This window comes from Mustelus asterias, chromosome 29, assembly GCF_964213995.1.
Source record: "Mustelus asterias chromosome 29, sMusAst1.hap1.1, whole genome shotgun sequence".
Taxonomy (NCBI): Eukaryota; Metazoa; Chordata; class Chondrichthyes; order Carcharhiniformes; family Triakidae; genus Mustelus; species Mustelus asterias.
Genome location: NC_135829.1, coordinates 12,223,635 through 12,238,060, shown reverse-complemented (window position 1 = coordinate 12,238,060; position 14,426 = coordinate 12,223,635). Strand labels below are relative to the sequence as shown.

The window sequence follows — 14,426 nt, the reverse complement described above, 5'->3', positions numbered from 1 at the left end:
ATCGTCACACGTTACTGAATTTACTCAACTGAGCCAATATCAGAAAATGGTCAAGGAATGGGCATAATCTTGACCATTTAAGTTATTCACCACTCAGATGAATAGTCTAAACGGAGTTCTAAAACAAACCCAATGCGGCCCTTATTACTCAGTATGGACCACTTTAGATTCTAGGCTGCTTCCAAACATGATTACCATTTATGGTATTTAAAAATAGTTATTTGTTGTCCTGCAATCTCCACTTAAGCTCTTTGACACATTTAGCCATTCTTACATAATTTTAATCTGCACTTAAATATTGTCGAGTAGGATCCAGGGGCAGGGATAAACCTCACAGCAAACGGCTTCTTAGATAAGTGACTCACGTTGAAGTGAGTCCCTGCATTCTACACGCATGAGAATGCTTTCTTAGTGCCTGTCCGTACAGCAAAGGTCCAATATGGTCATCTTAGATTTCATGCAAATTATGTCACTTGAGAAGGAATTGATTGCTCAAATACAGGGAACAGACTCACAGGAACCGGGTTGTACAGGGAAATACAAGACAATCTAGAACGTGTATCTGAATCCATCAAGAGCACTCTTAGTATCTAGGAGGTAGATGAACGTTGCATCCCCCGTATAAGGAACGGTTGGGGACTCTGGATCTGTACTCGTAGGAGTTTAGAAGGATGAGGGGGGATCTTACTGAAACTTACAGGATACTGCGAGGCCTGGATAGAGTGGACGTGGAGAGGATGTTTCTATTAGTAGGAGAGACTTTTTTGCTAACCAGCTGACATTAGTGGTGATGGCTTCATGCTTTCACTCAGTAAGAGTTCCCGTTCACGCCTGATTGAAGGGGCAACAAGCTCCCAGATGTGCAGTAAACAGCTGACTCCCGATTCTTACCGCTGCTGATTTTTTAAACGAGCCTTTACCTTCACATCGGTTAATTAGAGCGATTGTTAACAACGTGAGTGGAGTTATCCTTGCAATTCACATTCCTTCCCATTGACAGCCATTTATAATGGCCAGGTTCACAAGGATTGAGGACTCTGGGTCTGTACTCATTGGAGTTTAGAAGGATGAGGGGGGATCTTATTGAAACTTACAGGATACTGCGAGGCCTGGATAGAGTGGACGTGGAGAGGATGTTTCCACTCGTAGGAAAAACTAGAACCAGAGGGCACAACCTCAGGCTGAAGGGACGATCCTTTAAAACAGAGATGAGGAGGAATTTCTTCAGCCAGAGAGTGGTGAATCTGTGGAACTCTTTGCCGCAGAAGGCTGTGGAGGCCGGGTCATTGAGTGTCTTTAAGACAGAGATAGATAGGTTCTTCATTAATAAGCGGATCAGGGTTTATGGGGAAAGGCAGGAGAATGGGGATGAGAAAAATATCAGCCATGATTGAATGGTGGAGCAGACTCGATGGGCCGAGTGGCCTAATTCTGCTCCTATGTCTTATGATCTTATGTGCATTTTCTTTTTTGAGAAAGTTGCTAAAAATAGATAGTGAAAACCCTTTTTCAACCCAGATCAGAAACTCCCAGGTGTTTTATGACATTAGCCTCGACCCTAAATTTCACATTTGATTTTGGCATTAGGGTGAGTGTAAGAGGTTTCACTCCAGGTATGATTCAAGTGACCCACTAGGAAGCTTTTATCAAAACAAACTTTATTTAGAACACAGTTAGCATATAACCAAAAAAATTAGCATAACTTTCACCAATTATATGAATTATAAAATGTAACATGTCACAGTATGATGCTTAATGGCTAGCTATCTCTGCTGTTCCAAGTCAACACCACCCCACAGAAATACACCCTTCTTTAGACTTGGTGCAGACAGCAAGTATGGTCATATGACACTGGATTTACAGCTTTTTATCACCTGCTATGAATTGGTCCTTTGAATGTTGAATCAAATCACTTAGTCTTCCCAGTCCTGGAACTTTCAGCACACCTATGGAGTGAGAGAGAGAGAGAGACAAAGACACTACCTTCTTCCAACAGTGGCACGGTGGCACAGTGGTTAGCACTGTTGCCTCACAATGCCAGGGACCCGGGTTCAATTCCGGCCTCCTGTCACTGTCAGTGCAGAGTTTGCATATTATCCCTGTGTCCGCATGGATTTCCTCCGGATGCTCCAGTTTCCTTCCCACACTCCAAAGATGTGCGGGTTAGGTTGATTGGCCATGCTAAGTTGACCCTAGTTCCAAGGGATTATCAGGGTAAACATGTGGTGTTACGGGAATAGGGCCTGTGTGGGATTGTGGTCGGTGCAGACTCGATGGGCCGAATGGCCTCACTCTGCACTGCAGGGATTCTAGGATTCTGACAGAAGCTGAGAAATGAAACTAAAAATTGTTCTTTTCTGTGTGGAAAAGACTGTCCCCAGGCATATCACCTGACCTGTCAATCATCCCCAAATCAAGCACCCCCAACAATCCCCAAAGGTCCATAAAACCCCGGAACATTGCATTAGGCCAGATTAAAATCAACATGACATCAATTATACTGCCTCAGCAGCAATAAAGGACATGGATCACAGACAACATGGTGCCGACAAAATCCTGCAACAGGACATGATTAAGATACATTTCTTAAAGGCACAGTATCATCTCAAAACATTTGTTCTTGACGTGCGTTAATTACCCACACCCAGTTGCTCTAAAATATGGTGATGGGCCTTCTTGATAAGCCATTGCTGTCCTTGTGCACATAGTGTTATAGTGCTGGTGTTATAGAGAAAGTTCCAGAGTTTTGACCCAGTGATGATGATGGAATGGTAGTATCATCCCTTCAGCCAGAACCATGCTTGACTTGAAAGGCTCTTTGGAGGTGAAGACCCCACGGTATTGGAAGAACAATGTATTCATTGCATTTCAATTGTGTACAATTCTGGTCGCCATACTACCAGAAGGATGTGGATACTTTGCAGAGGGTACAGAAGAGGTTTACCAGGATGTTGCCTGGCCTGGAGGGTATTAGCTATGAGGAGAGGTTGGATAAACTCGGTTTGTTCTCACTAGAACGACGGAGGTTTACAAGATTATGAGTGGCATGGACAGAGTGGATAGCCCGATGCTCTTTCCTAGGGTAGAAAAGTCAAGTATGAGGCAACATAGGTTTAAGGTGTGTGGGGAAAAGTTTAGAGGAGATATGTGAGGCAAGTTCTTTACACAGAGGGTGGTGAATGTCTGGAACACGCTGTCTGGGGAGGTGTTTTTAAAGTTTAAGTTTATTTATTAGTGTCACAAGTAGTCGTGTCACATTAACACTGCAATGAAGTTACTGTGAAAATCCCCTAGTCGCCACACTCTGGCGCCTGTTCGGGTACACTGAGAGAGAATTTAGCCTGGCCAATGCACCCTAACCAGCACGTCTTTCGGACTGTGGGAAGAAACCGGAGCACCCGAAGGAAACCTACGCAGACACGGGAGAATGTGCAGACTCCGCACAGACAGTGACCCAAGCCGGGAATTCAACCCGGGGTCCTGGTGCTGTGAGGCAGCAGTGCTAACCACTGTGCCACCGTGCCACCCCATGGTGGTGGGAGCAGGTACAATAGCGGCACTTAAGGGGCAACTAGCCGAATACATGAAAAGGATGGGAATGGAAGGATACGGACTCTAAGTGCATACGGTTTTAGTTTAGGCAGGCATCATGATCGGCGCAGACTTGGAGGGCCGAAGGGCCTGTTCCTGTGCTGTACTGTTCTTTGTTCTTAGTTCTTTATAGTTCAACCTAATACATTTAAATGGTCTGGAGAACACTATAATGTGTAAACTCCCTCAGTAACAAAAAGCTAAACGTGCAGACCAAAAGCAATGCTTTGCTAGTTTGTCAGGGCTCTGTAAAACAAAGAACAAAGAACAAAAAACAAAGAAAATTACAGCACAGGAACAGGCCCTTCGGCCCTCCAAGCCTGCACCGACCATGCTGCCCGACTGAACTAAAACCCCTACTCTCCCAGGGACCTTATCCCTCTATTCCCATCCTATTCATGTATTTGTCAAGACGCCCCTTAAAAGTCACTATCGTATCTGCTTCCACTACCTCCCCCGGCAGTGAGTTCCAGGCACCCGCTACTCTCTGTGTAAAAAACCTGCCTCGTACATCTCCTTTAAACCTTGCCCCTCGCACCTTAAACCTGTGCCCCCTAGTAATTGACTCTTCCACCCTGGGAAAAAGCTTCTGACTATCCACTCTGTCCATGCCCTTCATAATTTTGTAGACTTCTATTGGGTCGCCCCTCAACCTCCGTCGCTCCAGTGAGAACAAACCAAGTTTCTCCAACCTCTCCTCATAGCTAATGCCCTTCATACCAGGCAACATCCTGGTAAATCTTTTCTGTACCCTCTCCAAAGCCCCCACATCCTTCTGGTAGTGTGGCGACCAGAATTGAACAGTATATTCCAAGTGCGGCCTAACTAAGGTTCTATAAAGCTGCAACATGACTTGCCAGTTTTTAAACTCAATGTCCCGGCCGATGAAGGCAAGCATGCCGTATGCCTTCTTGACTACCTTCTCCACCTGCATTGCCATTTTCAGTGACCTGTGTACCTGTACACCCAGATCCCTCTGCCTATCAATACTCTTAAGGGTTCTGCCATTTGCTGTATATTTCCTATCTGTTGTCAATGGAAAGGATATACTTGCCTCAGAGAGAGCACAGTGATGATTCACCAGCCTGATCCCTGGGATGGCAGGAGGAGAGATTGGGTCGACTGGGCCTGTATTCGCTGGAATTTAGAAGAATGAGAGGGGATCTAATCGGATTGTATAAAATTCTGACAAGGCTGGACAGACTTTTTTATTCACTTGTGGGACATGGGTGTCGCTGGCTGGCCAACATTTATTACTCATCCCTAGTTGTCCTTTGAGTGTCTTGTGAGACTGGATGCAGGATCTGCTTGGGTGGGGGTGGGGGGGGGGGGAGAAGAGAGGATGATGGTGGGATGGGGGTATCCAGAACAAGGGCTCACAGTCTCTGGATAGGAGCCATTCAAGACTGAGATGAGGAGAATCTCTTTCCCCTGTTCAAGCATTAACACTAAAGCACAGTCTATTAACAGAGTACAGACAGGGGATCAAAACTTCTCGAATATTTTGACTCCAGTCATTAATTATAGTTTAAAGTTTATTTATTAGTGTCACAAGTAGGCTTACATTAACACTGCAATGAAGTTACTGTGAAAATCCCCTAGTCGCCACACTCCGGCGCCTGTTCAGGTACACTGAGGGAGAATTTAGCATGGCCAATGTATCTAACCAGCACATCTTTCAGGCTGTGGGAGGAAACCGGAGCACCCGGAGGAAACCCACGCAGTTACGGGGGAGAACATGCAGACTCCACACAGACAGTGACCCGAGCTGGGGATCGAACCCGGGTCCCTGGCGCTGTGAGGCAGCAGTGCTAAACCACTGTGCCACCGCACATAATTGGATCAAGCCATGAAGAATGAGCGAAAACTTTGCATAATTTTCTTTTCACCCGTTGAATGGCTGAAGGTAAAAATTTCCCCGGGGGACAAAAGATTTGCTAGCATGTTGCAACTAATTAGTAGATTAATGCCTTTTACACTAGCTAGTAGGATTACTGGAATTAATCCATTTATGCGTGGCAAAACCTTGCCATCCTAGAATGAGTTCAAATTTAACGCACAATTTAATCTGATTTAGGCTGGCTAATCTCAAAAAAGTTACAGCCATTAGACCGTATAATCATTCTTGGAATAAAACTTGGAGTTACCAATAGACATTGCAGGAAGTATTTGAATCCAGCTGACTATTCAAAAGTATATTTAGGAAGAAATTTTGAGTCAAATTAACTTCTGATCTACTGAGTGGCAACCATGGCAAACCCTCCTGTTTTGTGCTGGCTTCTAAGCACTTGTTTTGTATTTTCATAGAATCCCTACAGTGCAGAAGGAGGTCATTCAGCCCATTGAGCCTGCACCAACAACAATCCCACCCAGCCCCTATCCCTGAAACCCCACGTATTTACCCTCTTAACTCCCAACACTAAGGGGCAATTTATCTTGACCAACCAACCTAACCAGCATGTCTTTCGGACTGTGGGAAGAAACTGGAACACCCAGAAGAATTGACATAGGATCCCTACAGTGCAGAAGGAGGCCATTCAGGCCGTTGAGCCTGCACTGACAACGATCCCACCCAGGCCCTATCCCTGTAACCCCATATATTTACCCTGCTAATCAAACTGACACTAATCGATAATTTATCATGGTAAATCCACCTAACTCGCGCATCTTTGGACTGTGGGAGGAAACCGGAGCACCCGGAAGAAACCCACGCAGACATGGGGAGAACATGTAAACTCCACACATGTAAACTTCTGGCCCAAGCCAGAAATCGAACCCGGATCCCGAGTGCTGTGAGGCAGCAGTGCTAGCCACTGTGTCCCCATGCCGCACTCTCTATCCTTTTCTGTAATAGAAAACATGTCAGTCCTTTCATCTTAACTGCAGTAGGGGGTAGCGCGGTGGGACAGTGGTTAGCACTGCTGCCTCACAGCACCAGGAACCCGGGTTCAATTCCCCGCCTTGGGTGACCATCTGTGCGGAGTTTGCACATTCTCCCCATGTCTGCGTGGGCTTCAGGTGCTCCGGTTTCCTCCCACTGTCCCAAGATGTGCGGGTTTGGTGGATTGGCCATGCTAAATTGCCCCTTAGTATCAAGGGGACTAGCTAGGGTAAATATGTGGGGCTGCAGGAATAAGGGCTGGGAGGGAATGTAGTCAGTGCAGACTTGATGGGTGTGGTGAACCATTGTTGGTTCCCACTAGGTAGTGCTGAGCCATGGTCTGGCCAGTACTATGAGTCTGTATATATGTTACTGTTGGGGTTAGGGTTGGGCTGTTCTACCTGTTAATATAGTTGTTATGGTACACCCCAGTCGGCTCCGCCTCCTGGGAGAGGTATAAAGGTCACTGCTCTGCCTGGTGACCCTTTAGTCTGGGATCGTGTACTGTATATGGTAGCTCTGTTATTGTTGGCAATAAAAGCCTTTATTTCCCGAGTACATCACGCCTCTCGTGTGTTATATCGCGCATCAATGGGCAAATGGCCTCCTGCACTGTAGGGATTCAATGATTCTATGAATGCTACCACTGCGTCACAAGCTCAGTTTGCCTTGTAACAGAGTGGTAGCATTTATACCGGTAAACCAGAAGCTCTGGGTTCAAGTCCAACTCCTGCAGAGTTTCACTGGCTGTCTTGTCTGGAGACAATACACATCTTTTTAGACTGTCTTGATGCTCTCTCCACTCACGTTGTTTGTTTCTTAAAGACTTGATTAGCTGTAAGTATTCGCATTCCAACCATTATTCATGTAAATTGAGCCTGTGTCTTTATATGCCTTGTTTGTGAACAGAATTCCCACTCACCTGAAGAAGGGGCTTGGAGCTCCGAAAGCTTGTGTGGCTTTTGCTACCAAATAAACCTGTTGGACTTTAACCTGGTGTTGTTAAACTTCTTACTTCAAGTCCAATGCCAGCATTTGTTGGTCATGAAAGAAGCATTTAAAGGGTTGATAATCATCCCTCGAATGGCGTCACTATCTCCCCCCAGTATTCCCCGAAAGGTAAAAAACTGTGTGGGTGTGAAAATATACTTAAGGGGAGGCACGGTGGCAGCAGGGAAGAAGCTGTTCTTGAGTTGGTTGTTACGTGATCTCAGACTTTTATACAATGAACAAAGAACAGTACAGCACAGGAAACAGGCCCTTCGGCCCTCCAAGCCTGTGTCGCTCATTGGTCCAACTAGACCATTCGTTTGTATCCCTCCATTCCCAGACTGCTCATGTGACTATCCAGGTAAGTCTTAAACGATGTCAGCGTGCCTGCCTCCACCACCCTACTTGGCAGCGCATTCCAGGCCCCCACCACCCTCTGTGTAAAAAACATCCCTCTGATATCTGAGTTATACTTCGCCCCTCTCACCTTGAGCCCGTGACCCCTCGTGATCGTCACCTCCGACCTGGGAAAAAGCTTCCCACTGTTCACCCTATCTATACCCTTCATAATTTTGTACACAAATCTTTTTCCTGATGGAAGAAGGTGGAAGAGAGTATTCCCGGGGTGCGTGAGGTCCTTAATTATGCTGGCAGCTTTTTCAAGGCAGCGGGAAGTGTAGACGGAGTCAATGGATGGGAGGCTGGTTTGCGTGATGGACTGGGCTATGTTCATAACCTTCTGTAGTTTCTTACGGTTTTGGTCAGAGCAGGAGCCATACCAAGCTGTGATACATCCAGAAAGGATGCTTTCTATGGTGCATCTTGGTGAGAGTCATAGCGGACATGCCAAATTTCCTTAGTCTTCTGAGAAAGTAGAGGCGTTGGTGGGCTTTCTTGACTATAGCATCGGCATGGGGGGAACCAGGGCAGTTTGTTGGTGATCTGGACAAAGATGTGCGGGTTAGGTGGGTTGGCCATGCTAAATTGCTTCTTAGTGTCGGGGGGGGACTAGTTAGGGTAAATACATTCGGTTATGGGGATAGGGCCTGGATGGGATTGAGGTCACTTCAGACTCAATGGGCCGAATGTCCTCCTTCTGCACTGTCGGATTCTATGAAACCTAAGAAGCTTTCGACCATTTCCACTTCATCACCGTTAATGTAGACAGGGACATGTCCTCCGCTATGCTTCCTGAAGTCAATGACTATCTCTTTCATTTTACTGACGTTGAGTTGACTTTGGATATTGGCTTTTGATAACTCCAACTCACAAAGCAGAATAGTTATCCAGAGAAGATTAAAAGGGGATGACACCAGTTCTAACTCCTGGGTATCTATACTAATGACACCCTGATTGCCCACCCTGATTACTCCCCACCCCACCCCCAACTACTCTCCCGACCCCCCCAGTTCTCACCACAATCTATTACCCCCGGCCCTTGACTATTCAGAATCATGGAAGCACACAGAATCACAGAATACTACAGTGCAGTAGAGGCCCTTCAGCCCATCGAATCTGCACCGACGCAAGAAGGGCCCTGACCTGCCCACCTAATCCCACTTGCCAGCACTTGGCCCATAGCCTTGAATGTTATGGCGTGGCAAATACTCATCCAGATACTTTTTAAAGGATGTGAGGCAACTTGCCTCCACCACCCTCCCAGGCAGCGCATTCCAGACCCTCACCATCCTCTGGGTTAAAAAAGTTTTTCCTCAAATCCCCCCGAAACTTCCCACCCATCACTTTTAACTGGTGTCCCCTCGTAACTGACCCTTCAATGAAGGGGAACAGCTGCTCCCTATCCACCCTGTCCATGCCCCTCATAATCTTGAACACCTCAATCAGGTCGCCCCTCAGTCTTCTCTGCTCCAGAGAAAACAACCCAAGTCTATCCAACCTCTCTTTATAACTCCCTCAGCCCCCAACTATCCCTTCCACCCCCTCACCTTAACACTTACCCTGCACCCTGCAACTAAAGAGAAGGTTAAGTTGATAGGGGCCTAGTGTCAGTGGTTGGTGATTAGTGAAGCCTTGGAAGATTCGGCCCTGTCTGTTGGTACGCTTCCTCCCTGGGACTGTCCTCGAGGTTAATACCAGGAGGGCAGAGGGATCGTGAAGGTAAGTGAGTGGCATGACTTTAACTCCTGGTCACTCCTCACCCATTGCTGGCTCACTTTTTATCAAGTGGAGGGCCGTCAAAGTTGGGCCAAGGTTTGCTGAAGACTGCATGTGGCGTGAATAGGGTGAGGCAGCAATCCAAGTGGAGGGCGGGTCAGGAGTTCAGAGGCAAAACAAGCCCACTGGGGCCACAGTACTTTTCAGTGACCTTGGTGAATTCTGAAGCTTCAACAATGGAATTTAGCATCCGCAGAGTGGATACAGCAAGTGAGCTGGGCCGCGATAATGGGGGGACTTCTACTTAGAGAATGATGCCCTCATCCCATAGTCAGAAGCTTTTTTCCCAGGAGGAAGAGTCAATTACTAGGGGGCACAGGTTTAAGCTGCGAGGGGCAAGGTTTAAAGGAGATGGACGAGGCAAGTTTTTTACACAGAGGGTGGTGGGTGCCTGGAACTCGCTGCCGGGGGAGGTAGTGGAAGCAGATACGATAGTGACTTTTAAAGGGGACGTCTGGACAAATACATGAATAGGATGGGAATGGAGGGATACGGTCCCCGGAAGGGTAGGGGGTTTTAGTTCAGTCGGGCAGCATGGTTGGTGCAGGCTTGGAGGGCCGAAGGGCCTGTTCCTGTGCTGTAATTTTCTTTGTTCTTTTCTTTGATATATTGGGGCGGCACGGTGGTGCAGTGGTTAGCACTGCTGCCTCACAGCATCAGGGCCTCAATCCCGGCCTCGGGGAAAGTCTGTATGGAGTTTTGCACGTTCTCCCCATGCCAAATGACACTCTGACTCCCCACCCAGATTACTCCCCACCCCCACAGTTCAAAGATGTGCAAGTTAGGTTGATTGGCCATGCTAAATTGACCTTAGCGTCAGGGGGTTATGGGAATGGGGCCTGGGTGGGAATGTGGTCAGTGCAGACTCAATGGGCCGAATGGCCTCCTTCTGCACTGTAGGGATTCAAGGATTTCAGAAGGAGACCATTCTGTTCACCTGGCCTCTTGGAAAGAACTATCCAATTGTTCATATTCCCCTACGGTATTGACCTCAAGGCACATTAGGTTGGAGCCTCTTGGAGCTATGCTAAATTTCCCTTTGGGGTCCAAAGATGTGTAAGGTAGGTGGATTGGCCATGCTAAATTACCCCTTAGTGTCCAGATATGTGCAGGTTAGATGGAATGACCATGCTAAATTGCCTCTTGGTCACAATGTGCAAGTTAGGGTGATTGGCCATGGTAAATGAGTGGGGTGATGGGGCTACGGCGGAGTGGAGGGCTTGGGTGGAATGCTCTAACTGAGAGTTGATGCAGCCACATCAATGGGCCTGATGGCCTCTTTCTGCACTGCAGGGATTACGTAACTCTAATAAGCTGTATTGATATGGCACCTTTAATGTAACAAAACTCTTCACAAGAACATCATCAAGTAAAGTATCTCTGAACCACTTATGGAGTTATTAGGTCAGATAGGAAGACAAGTGGCAGAGTGGCTCAGTCAGTGGGCTAGTAATCCAGAGACCCAGAGTAATGCTCTGGGGACCCGGGTTCGAATCCCACCACGACTGATGGTGAAATTCGAATCAATAAGGAATTAGAAGTTTAATGATGACTGTGAAACTTGTCATCATCTGGTTCACTAATGTCCTTTAGGGAAGGAAACCTGCCGTCCTTACCTGGTCTGGTAACTCCAGACCCACAGCAACGTGCAGAGTGGTTGACTCTTAAATGTCATCAGGGATGGGCAATAAATGCTGGCCCACAAAAGAAATCTTTGGTCGAAGAGGTAGGTTTTAAAGGGGCCTCTTTTACAAGAGGAAAGTGAGGCGGAGAGGTGCAGGGAGGGTATCCCAGAGCTTGGGGCCAAGGCAACTGAAGGCACAGCCGTCAAAGCTTCAGCAATTAAAATCAAGGGTTCCCACGAAGCCAGAATTCGATGAGTGCAGAATAGTGTCTGGGGTGGGATTGTGGTCGGTGCAGACTCGCTGGGCCAAATGGCCTCCTTCTGCACCGTAGGGATTCTATGATCTTGAATGATTCTAAGGCTGGAGGGGGTGACAGAGGTGAGGCCATGGAGAGATTTGAAAACAAGTGTGCAAACCAGAGCGTTGTGTGACCCGCGGCCAGTGTAGGTCAACAAGCACAAGGGTGGCAGGACTTTGTGCCAATTTCCACATGATGTGGGGATGCCGGCGTCGGACTGGGATGGGCATGGTTAGAAGTTTTACAACACCGGGTTGAAGTCCAACGGGTTTGTTTGGAATCACGAGCATTCGGAGCTCGGTGAGTGGAGACGTAGGTGTGATTCGGGTGCGACCTCCCACTGATCCGGGTGCGATACCTACCTCTCCACTCACCGGATGAAGGAGCAGCGCTCCGAAAGCTCGTTATCCCAAATAAACCTGTCGGACTTCAACCTGGTGTTGTGAGACTTCTTACAATTTCCACATGGGTCGCAGAGCAGCCTTGTGTTTACGGAGCTTACACGTTGATGTCATAAAAAACAGTAAATCTCTTTGAATTCGACTCTTTGGTCTGAACTAATATAACGCGTTCCCCCTTGCTGTTTCTGCAGGCAAGAAAAACTCTATTCTCCTTCACAAAGTACAGCATGACCTGAACTCTGGTGCCTTGAACTATCAGGAGAATGAGATTATCCAGCAGATTGTCCAGCACGACAGGGAGATGGCACAGAACATCCAGAACAACCCACCGCCCACCGTTTCCACGCCGGCACCAGTCATCTGGACGCCACTGGTTCAAGCCCCCTTGCAAGCAGCAGCAGCGACCACCTCGGTGGCCATCGCCCTCACTCATCACCACCCCCGGCTGCGGGGCAGCATGTTCCAGCCGTCCGTCTCCATCCTGAATTCCCTGGGGCAGCAGCAAGCCGGCCAGACGCCGAGGCAGCGGAAACGGATGCAGTACTCGTCCCCGACCACCGGCCCCTCGTCCACGGGGTCGCCGTCCAGCACCGCGTCCCAGATACAGACTCCCTGCACGGAATCCCCCTCAGCCTCCCTCTTTCAGACCCACCAGCTGAGGGGCGGATCAGCCTCCAGCAGCCTGAGCCAGCTTCAGCAGCTGGCAGGGGGCTCTCCCAGCGCCAGTCCGGCGCCCTCTCATTCGGGCGTGACCTCGACCGGCTTGGGCCCGGTCCAGCCGTCCAGAGCCAGCTCGCCAACGTCCAGCCTGGGCCAACTCCAACAGTTCTTGAGCAGCTCCCCCGCCTCCAGCCTCCAACCGCCTTCCCTCGGGTCCTCCTCCCCCATCTTCACCCATTTTCACCAGTCTTCGTCCAGCCCGACCCCCAGTGGCTTGGGCCAATTCCAATCTACTGCCAAACCCCCTCAAGTGAGCGCCGGTCACCTTCCGTTTCCAGGGAGTGCGCAATCAGTGGGACTGAAGCAATTCCCGCCCTTAATCTCCAGCTCCCCCTCAGCTAGTCAGTTCGGAACAGGTTGCCCTCCGTCCAGCGCGGGCCCCCTCCCTCCAGCAGCGCCCGGCTCCCCTTCAGCACGCTTCCAGGTGGCGCAGAGTGGGCGAGGACAGCAACCAAACTCCGTCATCCAAATCCAGCCGGAGAAATCCAGCTATCCATCATCGGCGCCGCAACATCCGGCCACCACCTCTCTGTGCTGCGCCCCCACCCTCCCGAGAGCTGCCGCCCAAAGCCCGGCGACCAAAAGAACATTCCGGTGTGCCTCGTCTGATGTGTCGGGCTCCCATTCTTCTCTGCTGATGTCGCCGCCCCCCACGGCCCTTCAACAGATCATCGCGCTCAAGAGCACGCAGCCGTTTGGCCGCTTCACGCAGGACGTTAAGGCGATCTCCGCCTCTCAGCCGTGCTTGCCCCAGGAGTCGGCGCAGGCCACACATCGGAGCAGCCCTTCCTCAGTCCAAGAGTCCGGAGGCAGCGCGAGTTCCTTTCCCAGACCCGTGCGTCTGAGCCATCCTTGCAGCTCCATCCCTGAGCGTATGACTCTACCTCGGCAGATGTCTTCAGGCTCTTTACCTCAGGCACAAGGACTAGTACCTGGAACGTCCGCTGCTACTTTTCAAAGCCCCTTACCTAAAGACAAAACCGTTCCCCCGAAGGGATCAGTGACCTTTGATTCAGACGTGGAACCTGTCCGATCTAAGCTCCCTTCCAACTTGTGAGATTATATGAACACCCAACGGGTCACACGTAATCAAATTTATTATATATATATATAATTCTCTTTTCTTCTGTATAGCTGTGATTTTTTTTTTAGATAACCAGTTATTCTAGAGCTATAGTTTTGTGTCACATTATTTTATAAATTTTCATACAAAGGGAACTGTATAAATTGCTACAGATAAACATAGTATGGCCTCTCTCGCAGTATTAGAGTTAATAGCAAAATGATATAAGGACATGAAAATGTAATTTTTTTTGACAAAGAAAACCTATTTAATGACTCTTGAAGCTTCATTAAAAGTCAGAAACAATTTAGCACCAACGAATAGTCCAGTAATGCATCCAGGGTCAGGACTCAAGTCGTGTGAAGTTCAATTGATGTATCGTTCTACACTGCTAGACACACACACAGGGTGGGAGAAACCTTTGCTCTCAGGGATTTAGGGCTGTCAAAATGTTCTGGGCTGCAATGGGCAGCGCGGTGGCACAGTGGTTAGCACTGCTGCCTCACGGCGCCAGGGACCCCGGTTCGATTCCCAGCTTGGGTCACTGTCTGTGTGGAGTTTGCATATTTCCCCCCCCCCCCCCATGTCTGTGTGGGTTTCCTCCGGGTGCTCCGGTTTCCTCCCGCAGTCCAAAGATGTGGAGGTTAGGGGGATTGACCATGCTAAATTGCCCCTTAGTGTC

The 14,426-nt window shown here is 48.7% G+C and overlaps 1 protein-coding gene across 1 annotated transcript in view; it reads left to right on the top strand.

The window, feature by feature from the left end:
* Window positions 1-13,738, top strand: part of LOC144480410 (potassium/sodium hyperpolarization-activated cyclic nucleotide-gated channel 4-like) — a 385,148-nt gene extending 371,410 nt beyond the window's left edge. Inside the window, exon 8 of the mRNA XM_078199817.1 lies at window positions 12,153-13,738. Within this exon, the coding sequence (XP_078055943.1) occupies window positions 12,153-13,738 (1,586 nt within the window). The remainder of the gene's footprint in view (window positions 1-12,152) is intronic.
* Window positions 13,739-14,426: the final 688 nt, after the last annotated feature.